The following is an 18,167-nucleotide window of genomic DNA, read 5'->3' on the forward strand; positions in this document are numbered from 1 at the left end:
AGGACCCATCAACCCATAGTTCCCCATCTACATCTGAAAGGGGGCGTATCTTGTAAGTCAACGCGACCCTTTGTCTGTTCTTCAGTAAGGAATATACAATCGTGTGATTCCTGCGACTGAGACTGAGACACCGGGTATGGCAACAAAGTGGCTGGGTTTGATGTCGCACATCTCTTCAGTGTAATGTGAGGGGCCAACAATGTCAATTCGTATCCTGTCAGACGAGCGCTAGTTAAAAGCTGGGTCTTTGTCTGATTTAAAAGGGTATCAACCGCATGGGGTAATAACACCAACAGCTTATGTGACAAAACTATCCCTTCACTCTGACGTATTGACACAGCTGTTACTGCAACTGAATGGAACCATCCGGGCAACGCACGAGCAACAGGATCAAGTACTGCTGAAAAATATGCACAGGGACGCTGCTGGTCACCGTGTGTCTGCACTAAAACTGACAATGCGCATCCATCTTTCTCATGTACATAGTGTAAAAGGCTTCGTATAATCTGGAATACCTAACACTGGTGCTGAACAAAGCGCTTGTCGTAACTGTCGGAAAGCAATCTCACATTCATCTTTCCATGGAAGGGGCACTGGAGTGTCTTTAGTCAAAAGTGCTAGCAAGGGTTTAACAATGTGTGAAAAACCCAATATCCATTGCCTACAAAAAGAAGTAAGACCAATGAATGCAAGGACATCTTTCTGAGTAGAGGGTACTGGTGTGTCTAAAATTGCTTGAATGCGATCTGATGTAAGTGCACAGCCCTCCTTAGACAGAAGGTGACCTAAGTAGATTACCTTCGGTCTACAATATTGTAATTTCTTTCCTGACACTTTGTGATGATGTGAAGCAAGAAAAGAAAGCAAGAACAAAGTACATTTTCCACCCTGCTCAGGGGTATCGGCTGCCAACAAGAGGTCATCGACCTATTGTATGAGAGCCACACCTTCAGGCAAAACGAAAGAATCAAGTTGTCTTTTTAATGCTTGACTGTAAATACTAGGACTCTCAGTATAGCCTTGAGGAACTCTACAAAATCTATACGATCGATTATTCAAAGTAAAACCGAACAAATATCGGCTATCAGGATGAATAGGAATCGAAAATAAAGCGTTCTTCAAGTCTATCACAGAGAATGTAGTTGCTGTTGGAGGAACCAAAGTAAGAAGTGTCGTTATGTCAGAAACCACGGCATATTGTGGTACTACAATCTTGTTGACTTCTCGCAAATCAATAATGAATTGGTAAATCCTAGTGTCAGTATCTTTTTTCAGAATAGGAAGAATCGGACTGTTACAAACATTGTAAGGAACTTCCTCAACAACCCCCACTTCAATGAGATCATGGACAATACGTATGAGTGCTTCTTCGCCTTCCTGTGAAATTTTGTATTGAGGCAAACGTGGCAGCACAGCGCCCTCCTTGACACTAATATGTACTGGTGGAATAACCATTTGCCCTACATCAGTATCTGAAGTAGCCCACAAAGTACTAGGGAGTGAAGCTAATGCAATATCCTCTTTAACAAGACAAGCTCGCTCCATCACAGGATGGTTGTCATTCAAGATAACATGTACACCTTCTGGAGAACATCGTATCGTAGCCCTGAAATACTTGAGCATATCAAGACCCACAATATTGTCTGGTGTATTCGGGGAAAGCAAAAACGGACATGGACCAGTAAATTTATCAACATGGAATGCAAGTGGTTGTGACAGTGGGCTAAGGGAAGGTGTTCCATCGAAACCTTTCGATGTAATGGTTAAGCCAGACAGGGGAGCCCTTGGAGCCATTTGTTTAGACAAGGTGCTACGAGTAGCTCCTGCATCAACCAGAAACTGATCAGTAGAACCCAAAACATGTGCTGTAACATAGGGACCCCTCTGATCTACTGGAACTTCAACTGATTCCTTACCCCACCCTAGGCAATCCTATGCATAAGCAGAATCTTGAAAATCAGACGGCACATAGTCGGACATTTTATATTGCTTCCTTCTATCAAAAGTGTTAAACCCATCCTGCCCACGTATATTAGCATCAAACCTAGCACGATCACCTGTGCTTCCTCTAGGCCCAGAATATCCTGAACAATTTCTCATTTGTCCCCGACCACGTGGACACTGCTGAGCACGTAGTGCTGGACAATCTGCAGTCCAATGCCCAAATTTCTTACAATATGCGCACTGGTCAACAGACCAATTCGAACGAGTATAAGAAGGAAAAGACGAACCAGAAGATCCACATCCACATCTATCACTACCTCTAGAAGGCAGACCATAAGCCTGAGCCAAAATAACCTTTGTTTTCAATTCTTTAGTCTTTTTATCCTCAGTCCCCTTTGCTTCTAATTTCTGGCTTTCATAATACTGAGCCATAGTCAAGAGAGAAACCTGAGAAGAGGTAGTCCATGAACTCTCGCTGGCTTTTAGGCGACTAGCTATTCCTGGCAACAGGTTTGCGACATATTTATCGACAAACAGATGTCTGCCCGTGTCATCTGTCCATGAGTGGCCACTAAAATCTTGGAAGCTTCTTCAAAGCGTGTAAAGAAATCAGATACCGATTTGTCTGCCTTTTACTTATAAAACGCTAAAACAGTCCAATCTATCTTTTTAGGGCGAATAATCGTTTTTAATGTAACTAATATAGCTGTGGGAAGATCTAAAATTAACTGGCATGGCTTCTGTGCGGGTTCCCTTTCTACATCCAGTTGTTCTAAGTCTTTCCATAACGCCCAAAAGCTGCACGATCATCAATTTTACGAACAGTTCTCCACATATCAGGCGGCAATATCAATCCGAAATATAAATCAATGTCGGGCAAAGTCATAGTACAAGAGCTGATAGCACCCTCAACTTCCTCATAAAAAGCAGCTGGATTTTTTCGCGGATCAGGCAATGCAGTTTTAAGTCCTATGACATCCTTCCTATTCCAAGAAATGTAAACCCTATTATAAATAAAATAACCCTTCACATCGATAGAAGCCTTATCATCACTTGTACCCGTTCCTTTAGGAGGAACATACAAAGGTGCGGCCTCCCGCATAGGTTTCGCATGAACTATCATAGTCTTATCTGTTCTGAAGATAGAAACTTGTGCCACGCCGGTCTGAGATGTCCGTGCAGCTACGTCTGCCGCCTTTTTCTCCTCTCGAAAACGGACTGCATCAACACACAGTTTAACCAAACGCCTGATTGTATCAGCCACCTGAGAGAAAACAAAAAGACCATCACGCATTTACTTATAATTAGGTGCTACATCGGCGGGCTCTAACTCCTCAGAATATTTCCTAAACAGCTCAAGGACCTCTGTGGAAAACACCTCAGTAAAATACAGCTGCTCCCTTTCCTGCCACCCTTTCATGCTGTCAGGAAGTTCAGAAGCGGGGGCAGTGCTACGAACTACTTTAAGTGCAGCTGATCTAAGCTGGAACGCACATTCAGCGGTCAACATAGAATGAGTTGTTCGTACCTTCTGTTGCTCTGAACCGGAGTCCTCATCTGAATCATAAGGAACAGTATACGGAGGGGGAGGACGATCTAAAAATCATCTTGTGGTTTATTAAGTATAGGATAGAGGGGTTGCCGAACAGCGTATTGGCCAGTTACCTGTAAATTGCGCTCCCTATCCTCTCTCTCTTTTAGCTTTTTTAGTTCTTTATTTTTCAACTCTAACTCTTTCGCATAAATGTTCTTTCGCTGTTCTTTTTCAATCAAGGCTTGCTCACGCTTCATTTGTTCACGCACTTCTTTCTCCCACATTCGTACACAGTCAAACATATCTTGCCTAGTCTTTCGCTTAAACATACATTGTTCCACTTACTCAATCTCTCGTTAGTCAAATGACCCATGCATAGGCCAACGCAACTCAGGATCCTTACAAGTGTAATTATTCCATAATGTGCTCTACATTATAGAAGAAAGACCATACTTAATATACATATCCCTATTGGGCGTTCCCTCCGGGGGGGGGCCGGTTGTGCTTCGAGTCTCAAACTGGTACCACTGCAAAAGCAACACATCCTACAAAGTGTGCTAAAATCACGCATGCAGAATATGCAGTATTATAATCAAAGTAGCACTTAAGGTACTTTTAGTACATTGCGCTGTTCAAACGAATTCAAACAGAGAAAATTCTCCTCATTACCTGCCTATATAAATTGCAATTTATATATGAATCCCATAGAAATCCAAGTTGGCCAACACTAGTTCCAAAATACAAAAGCCACAGTAAGCGTTACTAAACTACCTTACCAATCCCAGGCCTCAAAACCCCCAGCAAGCGCCGCAGAACGACTCTTACCAATCACTTGGTGTCCAGGTTCCAACTGCCTAGTTCTAAAATCGACCAAATGGTCACTGCACGGCGAATCAACAGAAGAGATCTGTCGAGGACCGGCACCACCTGGATGGTCGGATCAGAAAGAAAGGAAAAACGCTGTGGTTGCCAAGACTTGGGTCTCCTCAGGCAGCGATTGCGTCCTAAGCTAGATTCCAATCCTTCGTCGGCACCAATCCTTCTGGCATCCGAGTCACCCATGAGCCCCTCGTGTCGGGCGCCAATTTGTCGTAGTGGGCCTCAGCAAGGACTACCAGTACAAGGGGTTCGCCCTTCTCTGCACAGAGTCCTCAGACCAATATGAAGAAGTTGGCACAGAAACTGGAATAGAAAATACAAAGTTTAAGAAACCTCATGAGTTGGAACTACATTCACACAGCACCCTTCGGTAATGTATGAAGAAGCACACCGAACAGAAGGAAAGTGGTCCTTTTATACCCACACAGGGGTTCAAAAGAAGGCGGTACAAGTACAGGAGAAGGTTTTATGTACATATAAGGTCATATAGAAATGCACAGTCGACAAGTAGGAGGAGTTACAGTTTTCCATTTCTAGTAAACACATCCTGACAGTTACATACTACTAACAGCTGCAAGGACAGCTGCAAACTCAACTGAGCATGCTCGAAGGTGGAAGATGTTAAATATAGTTAGTTTCTAGGCAGATTACAAGAGCAGTTAACACTGAGGGAGGACAGAGCACATGGCGAGCACATGGTAGCACATGGCAAACAAAATGACTGACAGAAATACAAAATGGATTCCACAAACCGGGCAGGATAGTCTCTAAATACAAGATGGCTTCTGCTAATGCTAATCCAATTGCTGCCAATTTACAACACAGTGTGCCTACTTACAATCCCTACAGCTTCCACATTTCTCCCTAGAGTGGAACGACCTCCTCGCGGCACCCATTACCTGCGAAGACGTCACTGCGGAATTTAAGGATCTCAAGCCACATAAAGCTCCTGGTCCAGATGGGTTTACGGCCCTATTTTATAAGACCTTTGCCCAGACATCACCCCCCACCTTACAAAACTCTTCAATAGGATGGCAGAGGAGGGCACCACTCCCGACTCCCTCTAAGAAGCAGTTCTTACCGTTATCCCCAAACCGGGAAAGGATCATGAAGCATGTACCTCCTATAGACCTATCGCCCTCTTCAACCTTGACGCGAAGCTGTATTCGTCCATCTTAGCTCAGCGCTTAAATGACCTCATGCCTGACCTTATCCATCCGGACCAATCCGGCTTCATCAAAGGGCGCCAAACCCACGATAATACCCGACGCATTGTCCACCTTGTCGAGAAGGCCAATAGATATCGAATACCCGCGGTCCTTGTGGGGCTGGATGCGGAGAATGCTTTCGACAGGGTGGACTGGGAGTTCCTGTTCCGTGCCATGTCGGCTTTCGGCTTCGCTCCCAAGTTCCTCAATATGGTCCAAGCCAATTATCTTCACCCTTGATCTCGACTTGTGCACAATGGCGCGCAAGCAACCCCCTTTCTCCACTCTAGGGGTACCAGACAGGGGTACCCCCTTCCCCCACTACTTTTTGCCATTAGCATTGAACCCCTGGCCGCGGCAATTAGAGCGAACCCTGCATTTAGGGGGATTCTCTTCACGGGAGAACATAACATTTCCCTGTTTGCTGATGATGTTTTACTAGCCCTTGCCGATCCGGCTACATCTCTCCCACCTTTGCAAACAGAATTAGCTACATTTGAAAAAGTGGCGGGCTTCAAAGTCAACCTAGGGAAATCTTTTATCCTTAATCTCACTCTCTCGCCGGCAGTCATGCAGGAACTTCAGCCTCTCACACCCCTCCAGTGGACTACGTCTTCCATACAATATCTAGGTGTCCAGATTACGACCCAAAGTAGGGGGCCTTTACGCCGCCAACTTCCCTCCCATACTGGGACGTTTCCAATCAGAACTCTGTAAATGAAAGCCCCTTTTCTTGTCATTGCTGAGTCGTATCCATGCTATAGAAATTACTCTCCTCCCTAAACTTCTCTACCTGTTTCAGGCCTTACCTATTGAAATGGAGAAGGATTTCTTCAAGCGAGTTAAGACTATGATCTTGAATTATGTATGGCAAGGAAGATTGGCGCGCTTCTCTTTTGCGATACTCCGCCGTTCTAGAGAGGAGGGTGGGGTGGGCCTCCCCGATATTCATTTATACTATAAGGCCGCTCAATTGTGAGTGCTTGTGGAATGGACAAAATAAGAGACCGATGAGCATTGGCCGCAGTGTGACCGGCCGCACCATATGAAACTTAATATGGCGCCTCAAGAGTGACAGGCCTAAGAATACTTATATAAGCACTCCTACACGTACAACACTCACAGTATGGGACTCGGTGTCGGGCGATGAGAGATGGACCTCCTTTCCCTCCACCTTTACTCCCTTGCATTTTAATCCGGCATTCCCTCCGGGACTACAGTCAGAACCATATGATGCATGGCATGAGGGGGGAAGTCTGGCCCTAACACACCTTTTCCACAACTATGATCCCCTCACCTTTGATAGTTGTAAAAGGGAGTACAATCTACAGGACTCGGAGAGATACCATTATTATCAGCTTTTATATTGGGCCCTTGCTCCACAAGTCCGGGAGGCGGCTACACGACCCCTGACAAAATTCGAATCCTTCCTCACTAAAGCAAAATCCATGAAAGGCGCGATCGCCTTTATAAATATGTTTATCCTCACTACTACACATGCCCCGCGCCCTCGGTACATGTCAATGTGGGAGGGTATTATTCAACAGGATATTACAGATGATGATTGTTCCCATCTATGGTCAGATATCACAAAGTTTATTCATTCTGCCGATCTCAGGGAGGCTCATCTTAAAACTATGATGGATTGGTACCTGTACCCTTCCAAACTTTGCAGGATCTTTCCTGGGTCCCCCGATAGGTGTTGGAGGGGCTGTGGTCTCCTGGGAGATTTTCAGCATATCTGGTGGGACTGCCCTCACATCAGGCCGTTCTGGGAAGAGATCCTTGCTCATACCAACTAACATGGCTGAGGTGCTGTTGGGACTTTGGGACCCCTCTTTAGAACATCAGAGACGGGCGGACAAAAAGATCATGTGGCTATGTGTAGGAGCCGCAAAGATTATGCTAGCGGCGGCATGGAAACAGAGAGAAGCTCCGGCACTCTCCATCTGGTACTCCATATTATGGATCCTTCTCAGTATGGAGCGGATGTTGGAAATCTTTAGGGATGACTTTAAAAACTTTGAATTCACTTGGGGTCCTTTGGTCACCTTCCTCTCTCTCGAGGTCCACCGTCCGCTGTCTGCCCTGCCTCTATTAGGGCAGCTCATCTTTTCCAGTTGAGAACTGCGACTCACCATACAACCTGTTGCATGCACTTTTTATTTATTTCTATTTCTCTTTCTTCTTTTAGGGCGCCACCTTGTACTGGGAGCGGGAGGGAGGGGCTGGTTATTCCTTTTCTTGTTTAATGCTCCATGGTTGTGAGCCATTTTCCATCTGCTTTGGTACTTCCTGTATAACCCCATTGATGTAGATGGTCTTAAAGTAAAGATGCCTCAAAGTCTGATCGGAAACTCATGGCATTCTTTGCCATTTTCTATGAAGAAGCCCTGCGCCCTACTTTTTTTTAGATGCTGTTCCCTTTAAATGTGCACTTCAATTTCGGTGGGCCGGGGTTTGTTTCCTGTAATGTTCATGACTCTTCATGCTGTCAAGTTTTGCTATCATTTTTAGAAATTCATGTGTGAAGAATAAGATGGTGCTCTGATTTGTTGTACCTTGCAAGAAATTTCTAATACAAAGACGTTTGACAAAATTAAACAAGTTTCATATTTATTTATTTAACATTTAACAACGAATTCATATTTTTAACTATTTTAAATGGTATTTAACATTATTTCCTATGGGATTTCCCTACCTCCATTATTTTCCATAGGAGAGTGTTGCAGTACCTGTGGTTCACCATGTGTGGTGCTGGACATATTCTAGCTCTGAGCTGGAGTGCATTTGTTGCTGTTTTGTTTTTGGGTACTTTGATGCTTGTAATTACTTTGGAACAGTCTACCTTGGGAGATTAGGCAACTGGATAAACTTCTCCCGTTCAGAAAATCCGTGAAGACTTGGCTGTTCCCTAGGGTTTGAGTTGGCTGTTTTTTTTGCTGTCCCTCCGTTCATGTCTTTGGAGTACCAGCGCCAGGATGCCTGCAATGGCGACAGTGCGCTCTATAAGTTTTATAAATAATAATAATAAGTGCAGTTTATGAATAGGAAATGCATTATTCTTACTCCTTTGTGGATGTGTGTCTGTCTCTCCCTCAACCCGCCTTAATCCTGTGGCTTTAATCCTGCCTTGACTCCTCTTTTCTCCGCCCTTAATCCCCACCTATTTTGTAACATGCACACCCCTATTTTTAACCATTCCCCCAGTATGTTCCACATTTACTACTAAGTATTAAACTTATATGTGTGATTGTTCTCCCCACAGAAATTATTAAAGAGGTGGAGGTGGAGATTTCGGCTCCTCGGTTTGTGAATAGCATCTTTTATTCTTTTATTGATAGTATTGTAGTACTACTGGACGTACCACAAATGGCAGTTTGTGACTAGACCCCTGAGCCATTACTGTAACATTATGGCTCTCTCGTGACGTGATATAGTGCCTGAAATTTATTGTGGATGACCTAATGGTGTCACCATGTGGCTTACATTGTGTATTATTCAGAATACAATGCAGACATGTTGCAGTTGCTAATACTTATTTTAAAAATTACTTCAATTGATAAATAGCTAACAGATAATATTACTTACACATGCCTTCAGTGGTCCTTCTGTATGTATTTGTGAAAGCCTATTTTTTAACAATCACTTCTATGATGACTTTCACCTTCCTGGCTGTAAATATTTTGCGTATTTTTTGTTAATTGTCATAGTTACTCTTGTCTGTAACCAGGGTCTTGCTACTTGCTGTAAAAGTGTACAGTAGTCTGATTCCATGTTATTTCAATGAGTAGATTATTGTTTAAATTGGAATTTTTGTGTTGATCATGACACACAAAATGTAATGTTTTTTGCAATACTGTTTCCTGTACAATAACACAGACGTGCCATCAATTCAATCAACTGTGGCTTTGAACGATCAGATGCCATTGAAATTTAGACATATCCTCTGGGATCCACTGACTAAATATGATTATAAAGTTGTAAAGTTTTATATAATTCATGCTCATTGTTTGTTGTGTTCCACTTTTTCTTTACCAATAGTATGGAACCGAGGATCCCACATACGAAGGGGAATTATGAACATTCTTCTGAGAAATCGGAGCCTTTTAACAAACTTCCCAAAAATGTCACCTATCCGCAACAGAAGCATCCTGTGACACCTGCAAAAAAACAGTTAGATGGACCTGTTAAGAGTGGAAAAAAATTCAGCAAACTAAAAGAAACTGCCAAACGGAAAAAAGTTGCTGGAAAAAAATCATATATCTGTAGCGAGTGTGGGAAAAGTTTCAGCAGCAGTTCGGGGCTTATGATTCATCAACGAGTACACACAGGAGAAACACCCTATTTATGTGAGGAGTGTGGCAAGTGTTTCAGTGTGTCATCAAGCCTTAAAATGCACCTGAGAGTACATACAGGGGAAAGACCCTACAGTTGTGAAGTATGTGATAAAAAATTCAGTCAACTAGCGCATCTTTTAATCCACCAACTAACACATGCAGCAGAGAAACCATATGCTTGCAGTGAATGTGGAAAGGGTTTCAGGAACCAAACATATCTTGTTTTCCACCAGCGAATACACACAGGAGAGAAACCATATGCATGTACTGAATGCGGAAAGAATTTCAGACAGTCGGCACATCTTAAAAGTCATCAAAGAACACACACTGGAGAGAAACCCCATACATGTACTGATTGTGGTAAACGTTTCAGTGACAACTCGTCGCTTCGTACCCACCACCGAATCCACACTGGAGAAAATCCGTACACATGTAATGATTGTGGAAAATGTTTTAATCAGTTGTCAAACTTAAAAACACACCAGCGAACACACAGTGGAGATAAACCATATGAATGTAAGGAGTGTGGAAAGAAATTCACCTTATGTCACTCCCTTATGACCCACCAACGAATACACTCTGGAGATAGGCCATATAAATGCAATGAATGTGGCAAAAGATTCAGACGATCAACACACCTTAAATCACACAATTCAGTGCACACAGGTGAGAAACCCTATACATGTAGTGAATGTGAAAAGAGTTTCAGCCAGTCATCACAGCTTGTCATGCACCAGAGAATACACACAGGAGAGAAACCATTTGCATGTGAACAATGTGGGAATAGATTTACCCTGTCTGGAGATCTCCAAAAACACATGGTAGTACACGAAATGGGTACACCACACACTTGCAATGCATGTGGGAAAAGTTTTAGCCGGCACACATATTTGATCATGCATCAGAGAGTACATTCTGGTGAAAGACCCTTTTCTTGTAATGAATGTGGGAAGAGTTTTTGCTGGTCATCAAGTCTGACTAGTCACCAAAGAATGCATGCTGGTCTGAAAGTCAACAGATGTTATAAATGTGGTAAAACATTTCGTTCATTAGAAATTCTTAAGCAACATAAGGAAACACACACACACGAGAAGCCACACATGTGTAAGACGTGTGGAAAGTGTTTCAGTCTTTCTGCTGCCTTAAAACAGCATCAAATAACACATACTGAAGAAAAACCATATGTATGTAATGAATGTGGAAAGTGTTTTAAAAGAACAACAGAGCTACTGAAACACGGAGGAATACACACAGATGAAAAACCCTACAAATGTACAACATGTAATAAATGCTTTCGCCTGCCAGGCATGCTCACTTCTCATCTAAGAACACACACAAAGGAAAAGCCATACATGTGTGGTAAATGTGGTAAAGGATACAGTTCTTCATCATCCTTGATGACTCATCAGCTGGTACACACTGGGGAAAAACCGAATATTTGCAGCACATGTGGAAGGGCGTTCAGAGCAATGACAAATTTAATCAGACATAGACGGATACACACGGGTGAGAGGCTGTATCCATGCAAAGAATGTCCAAGAGCCTTTACACGACGAGGACTCCTAGTAAAACATATGGAATTGCACACAGAAAGTACACCTTGATTCAAGAACACTGACCATCCTTATGGTTGATTGGGAGTACATATGCTCACAGCTATGAAACACTTAATTCCATTGTATAATATCTTCACCAGCGAAGAGTTCTGTGCACTGCATACAGAATAAATATGTTCAGCAACCACCTCTGTCCAATGTTTTGTTTTGTTTGGAAATGTCTGCAACAGTTCCGAAGCTTCATGTTCTGCATCAGAGATTGATGTTCGATGACAGCAGCCAGAAGTTAAAATCCAGGGAGAAGGACAGAAGTCCAGAAACTGCTAGAGGCAGTTAATATAGTTGTGTCTTGTTTCAGGATAGGTCACAGCTGCAGGGCTTCCCCTGGGACAGGTGTGTGAGTACAGGAAACAGTAGAATCTTCTCCTGGACAGTTCTCTCTAGGTTGGAACATATACTCTCACTTCAAGTTTGGAAGAGGGCAGCTACTGACTGGATTATTCACCCTTCTTTGAGGGTCGAGTTGGAAGCAAGGGCCAACTAAAAGGCAAATAGAATAGAATAGAATAGAATAGAATAGATGTAAACTTGTAAAGCGCGAATTGCTGCCCGGAGGCGTCCAAGCGCTGGTATAACCAGAACCTACCAGAGAACAGAGGAGGAGGAAGGAAGGGTTAAAGGGGGAATTAAAAAGGAAGGACTTTAATTGTTAACGAAACACAGAAAGGTTGGGATTGGCTCTGAGATGTAGTGGCAGGATGTTCCAAGTTCTGGACGCATTGTGGGCGAACGTCCTGCCGCCTGATCTGGATCTTTTTATTCTCGGAGCCAATGCTAGAAAGGTCTGGCTGGAGCGAAGGCTTCTGTTGGGAATGTAGTGAGTAACTAGGTCGCGGGTAATGCTGGGGCCTGTGTCCCAGAAAGCTTGGTGGGCTATGCACATAGCCTTAAAAAGAACTCTCTGCTGAACCGGTAGCCAGTGAAGGCTAACTAGTCCAGCCCTCACTGATTGTCTACGAGGGATTTTGAGCAGTAAATGCGCTGCGCAGTTCTGCACTATCTGCAAATCTTTAAATTGTGAACATTTCCTCACCTGGATGCCAGACATTTAATGGACATTTCACCAGCCCAGCATGGTCCCTAAGCGGAAGTCCCAGAGATGGATATCTAGCACATTACATCCATGTGGTGGGGCCCCACCGACCTCAAAGGGAACCTCCACATTTTACAGTCACTAACCATTCTTTGTAGGTCACCAGTAACCCTGTTTAAAACTTCACTTTTACAAAATGTGACACATAGTAAACACTTCATGGAGGGAACGCTAAAGAACCTGGTATTGAGAATATATCCATTGCAGGGGAGGGCGGCTACTTAAAGGAAGAGGTAAAAATGTCTATGTTTATGCCACCAACTTTCAGTTTGCTCATAGGCTTGTCTGGCGGGAAGTAGCTACCTTCAAATGTGGGTTAGTGGGTGTTCCTAGCCTGAGCAGGAGAGCCTTGCGTTCTGATGATGAATGTCGCAAAAATCAATCAGCACCTTCAATGGATAGGTTCAACAGAACATGCATTACAAAATTGAACATGCCTGATAGCAACGTTTTACCTGGCAAACAGACGTTCAACCCTACACAATCTTTAGGTCTCGCTAGCGTAGACTGTGCACATGCACAGTCTCGCTTGCGAGATTTTATGTTTTTTAGGAGCTTTGACTAGCTGGCTTTAAGCCCTGCACCTCTTTCCCATTGGCCGGCGTAACCGTTTATGCTAAACGGTGGCAAGCAATTGGGAAAGGGGTTAGTGTGACGTACACTTTTCTCTTTTTGAGACTGCCCACTTGGACGGGCTCGTCTGACTTCCTTTTAGCGTAAAAGGTTTCTTATCTTGATGGGGCCAACACGGCCCCATAAAGATAAACCTTTTACGCCAAAAGGAAGTCGCACTAGCCTGCCCAAGTGGGTTATCTTAAAAAGAGAAAAGTCTGTCATAACCGCGGCTGCCTGGCGAGCGCTTGTGTCTCTCTCACCCAGAAGCAAAACTTCACAGAGGCTTGTAAAATTCAGCTCCCCTCAATGCAAATATCCTGCATTTTCCATACTGTTCCTGGTCTATACAGCTAAGGGGCACTGAAATGTGAGCGACAGTAATTTAGCCAGGATCACACAAGTTGATCTTTTGTGAGCTGGGTTTAGAACGCGTCAGCTGGTTTTACGGTGCATCTCTTAAAGCGTCAAGCGCATCTGAGACATTGGTCTGACTCTGTAAACCCCCTCCCTCTGCAGTGCAGGTTTGGTGCACTCCGCCTCCTCATTCGACGGTTTTGGGGTGAACACGTCACAGGGTAGAGACCTTTCAATTTTGCTGAATGTTTCCGTCCAAGGCACTGGGGACTGTTGTGTTCCAGTGTCTTTTTTTAAACACATGTAGTGTAAGACACACCATTCCCACCAGCACGGCGAAGACACACTGCTCACTCAGCCCCTTCCCTTCACCACAGCACCCACAGAAAACCGGTTTTCTGCTCACGTAGGTCTTTAAAAAAAAGTTTTCCTAATCGGGTGTCATGGAGACTTTTTCGGAGTGTCACATGTTTTACCTACAGAGCATTTAGCAAGAAGGGGAATTTAGCTGCCAATTGTTTTATATGCAGTTTTATGTAGCGCAAAGTCGACCCGAAGGTATTGGAGCGCTTTCCGGCGGGCGAGGCAATGAAGGTATAATACAGCAGGAGGACGCTGTGGCCTCTCGCCGCTCAAGCTTTGTCGTGGGAAAAACCTTCAATTAATGTGTGTGACATTGTGTGTGTGAGAGACACTGTGTGTGAGACACTGTGTGTGTGAGACTGCATGTGTCAGTGTGTGTGTGAGACACAGTATGTGTGAGACTGTGTGTGTGTAAAAGTGTGTGTTTGAGACCGTGTGTGTGAGACACTGTCTAAGACACTGTGTGAGAGACAGTGTGTGAGAAACTGTGTGTGAGTGAGACACGGTGTGTTTGTGTGACAATGTGTGTGTTTGAGACACTGTGCGTGTGAGACACTGTGCATGTGAGACACTGTGTAAGATACTGTGTGTGAAACACTGTAAGACACTGTGTGTGTGAAACACTGTGTTTGAGACTGTGTGTGAGAGACTGTGTGTGAGACACTGTTTGAGACACTGTGTGTGTGTGACACTGTAAGTGTGTGTGAGACACTGTGTGTGTGTGACACCGAGAGACACTGTGTGTGTGTGTGCGACTGTGTGACACTGTGTGTGAGAGACTGTGTGTGAGACACTGTGTGTGAGACACTGTAAGACACTGTGTGTGTGAGACACTGTGTTTGAGACTGTGTGTGAGACACTGTTTGAGACACTGTGTGTGAGACAGTGTGTGTGTTTGAGACACTGTGTGTGAGACTCTGTGTGTGTTAGACACGGTGTGTGTGTGACAGTGTGTGTGTTTGCGACACTATGTGCGAGACACTGTGTGTGAGACTGTGTGACCCTGTGTGTGTGAGACTGTGTGTTTGTGAGACTGTGTTTGTGAGACTGTGTGTGAGACACTGTATGTGTGAGACACTGTGTGTGAGACACTGTGTGTGTGTGTGACACTGTGTGTTACACTGTGTGTGTGTGACACTGTTTGAGACACTGTGTGTTTGAGACACTGTGTGCGTGACACAGAGTGTGTGAGACAGTGTGTGTGTGTTAGAAAGTGTGTGTGTGAGACTGTGTGAGAGACACTGTGTGTGAGGCACTGTGTGTGAGACACTGTGTGTGTGAGACAGTGTGTGAGACAGTGTGTGTGTGAGACAGTGTTTGTTAGACACTGTGTGAGACTGTGTGTGTGAGACTGTGTGCGAGACACTGTGTGCGCGAGACACTATGTGTGTGTGTCTGTGACACTGTATGTGTGACACTGTGTGTGTGTGTGAGGCTGTGTGTGTGTGAGGCTGTGTGTGTGTATGAGACTGTGTGACACTGTGTGAAACACTGTTTGAGACACTGTGTGTGAAAGACTGTGTGTGAGACAGTGTGTGAGAGACTGTGTGTGAGAGACTGTGTGTGTGAGACACTGTGGGCCCGATTCACAGAACTAACTTAAGACAAAATCCTAAACTTACTACCATTTTGGTATTCACAGAAGGCACTTATTCATTTTGGTATTCACAGAAGTTAGGAGTCCTAACTTTGGGACTCCTAAATGCCTTCTGTGAATACCGAAATGAGTAAATGTCTTCTGTAAATACCAAAATGAGTAAGTGCCTTCTGTGAATACGAAAATGGTAGTAAGTTTAGGATTTTGTCTTAAGTTAGTTCTATGAATCGGGCCATGTATGTGTGTGTGTGAGACACTGTGTGTGTGAGACACTGTGTGTGACACACTGTGTGTGAGACAGTGTGTGTGAGGCTGTGTGTGTGTGTGAGACTGTGTGTGTGTGTGTGATACACTGTGTGTGAGACACTGTGCATGTGAGACACTGTGTAAGATACTGTGTGTGAAACATTGTGTGTGTGAGAGACCGTGTGTGTGAGAGACTGTGTGTGAGAGACTGTGTGAGACAGTGTGTGTGAGGCTGTGTGTGTGTGACACTGAGAGACACTGTGTGTGACTGTGTGACACTGTGAGACACTGTGTGTGAGACACTGTGTGTGAGACACTGTGTGTGAGAGACACTGTGTGTGAGACACTGTGTGTGTGTGAGACTGTGTTTGAGACTGTGTGTGAGACACTGTTTTATACACTGTGTGAGACAGTGTGTGTGTGTGAGACTCTGTGTGTTAGACACGGTGTGTGTGAGACAGTGTGTGTGTGCGACACTATGTGTGAGACTGTGTGACCCTGTGTGTGAGGCTGTGTGACCCTGTGTGTGTGAGACTGTGTGTTTGTGAGACTGTGTGTTTGTGAGACTGTGTGTTTGTGAGACTGTGTGTTTGTGAGACTGTGTGTTTGTGAGACTGTGTGAGACACTGTATGTGTGTGAGACACTGTATGTGTGTGAGACACTGTGTGTGTGTGTGAGACTCTGTGTGTGTTAGACACGGTGTGTGTGTGTGAGACAGTGTGTGTGTGCGACACTATGTGCGAGACACTGTGTGACCCTGTGTGTGTGAGACTGTGTGGTTGTGAGACTGTGTGTTTGTGAGACTGTGTGTTTGTGAGACTGTGTGTGTGAGACACTGTATGTGTGTGAGACACTGTATGTGTGTGAGACACTGTGTGTGTGTGAGACACTGTGTTTGAGACACTGTGTGTGTGTGTGTGAGACACTGTGTTTGAGACACAGTGTGTGTGACACTGTGAGAGTGTGTGTGAGACAGTGTGTGTGTGTGTTAGAAAGTGTGTGTGTGAGACTGTGTGTGTGAGACACTGTGTGTGTGAGGCACTGTGTGTGGGAGACAGTGTGTGAGACTGTGTGTGTGAGACACTGTGTGTGTGCGCGAGACACTGTGTGTGTGTGTGACACTGTATGTGTGACACTGTGTGTGTGAGGCTGTGTGTGAGGCTGTGTGTGTGCGGCTGTGTGTGTGTATGAGACTGTGTGACACTGTGTGAAACACTGTTTGAGACACTGTGTGTGAAAGACTGTGTGTGAGACAGCGTGTGAGAGACTGTGTGTGAGACAGCGTGTGAGAGACTGTGTGTGTGAGACACTGTGGGCCCGATTCACAGAACTAACTTAAGACAAAATCCTAAACTTACTACCATTTTGGTATTCACAGAAGGCACTTACTCATTTTGGTATTCACAGAAGTTAGGAGTCCTAACTTTCGGACTCCTAAATGCCTTCTGTGAATACTGAAAGTCTTAAAATTAGGATTTTTCAGAATTTAGTAGTAGTAAAGTTAGGACTCCTAACTTTGGGACTCCTAAATGCCTTCTGTGAATACCGAAATGAGTAAATGTCTTCTGTGAATACCAAAATGGTAGTAAGTTTAGGATTTTGTCTTAAGTTAGTTCTATGAATCGGGCCCTGTGTGTGTGTGTGAGTGTGTGTGAGAGACACTGTGTGTGTGTGAGACACTGTGTGTGAGACACTGTGTGTGACACACTGTGTGTGAGACAGTGTGTGTGAGGCTGTGTGTGTGTGTGAGACTGTGTGTGTGTGTGTGATACACTGTGTGTGAGACACTGTGCATGTGAGACACTGTGTAAGATACTGTGTGTGAAACAGTGTGTGTGTGAGAGACCGTGTGTGTGAGAGACCGTGTGTGTGAGAGACTGTGTGTGAGAGACTGTGTGTGAGAGACTGTGTGTGAGAGACTGTGTGAGACACTGTGTGTGAGGCTGTGTGTGTGACACTGAGAGGCACTGTGTGTGACTGTGTGACACTGTGAGAGACTGTGTGTGAGAGAGACACTGTGTGTGAGACACTGTAAGACACTGTGTGTGTGTGAGACACTGTGTTTGAGACTGTGTGTGAGACACTGTTTGAGACACTCTGTGTGAGACAGTGTGTGTGTTTGAGACACTGTGTGTGAGACTCTGTGTGTGTTAGACACGGTGTGTGTGTGTGACAGTGTGTGTTTGCGACACTATGTGCGAGACACTGTGTGTGAGACTGTGTGACCCTGTGTGTGTGAGACTGTGTGTTTGTGAGACTGTGTTTGTGAGACTGTGTGTGTGAGACACTATGTGTGTGAGACACTGTGTGTGTGTGACACTGTGTTTGAGACACTGTGTGTGTGACACTGTGAGAGTGTGTGTGAGACAGTGTGTGT

At 44.5% G+C, this 18,167-nt stretch overlaps 1 protein-coding gene across 1 annotated transcript in view; it reads left to right on the top strand.

Moving 5' to 3' along the window:
* LOC144819219 (uncharacterized) overlaps window positions 1-11,642 on the top strand; it is a 47,211-nt gene extending 35,569 nt beyond the window's left edge. The window contains exon 2 of the mRNA XM_078677189.1: window positions 9,610-11,642. Within this exon, the coding sequence (XP_078533315.1) occupies window positions 9,611-11,509 (1,899 nt within the window). The 5' untranslated portion in view covers window position 9,610 and the 3' untranslated portion in view covers window positions 11,510-11,642. The remainder of the gene's footprint in view (window positions 1-9,609) is intronic.
* The last annotated feature ends 6,525 nt before the right edge of the window (window positions 11,643-18,167 follow it).

The sequence above is a fragment of the Lissotriton helveticus genome, chromosome 2_1 (assembly GCF_964261635.1).
Source record: "Lissotriton helveticus chromosome 2_1, aLisHel1.1, whole genome shotgun sequence".
NCBI lineage: Eukaryota > Metazoa > Chordata > Amphibia > Caudata > Salamandridae > Lissotriton > Lissotriton helveticus.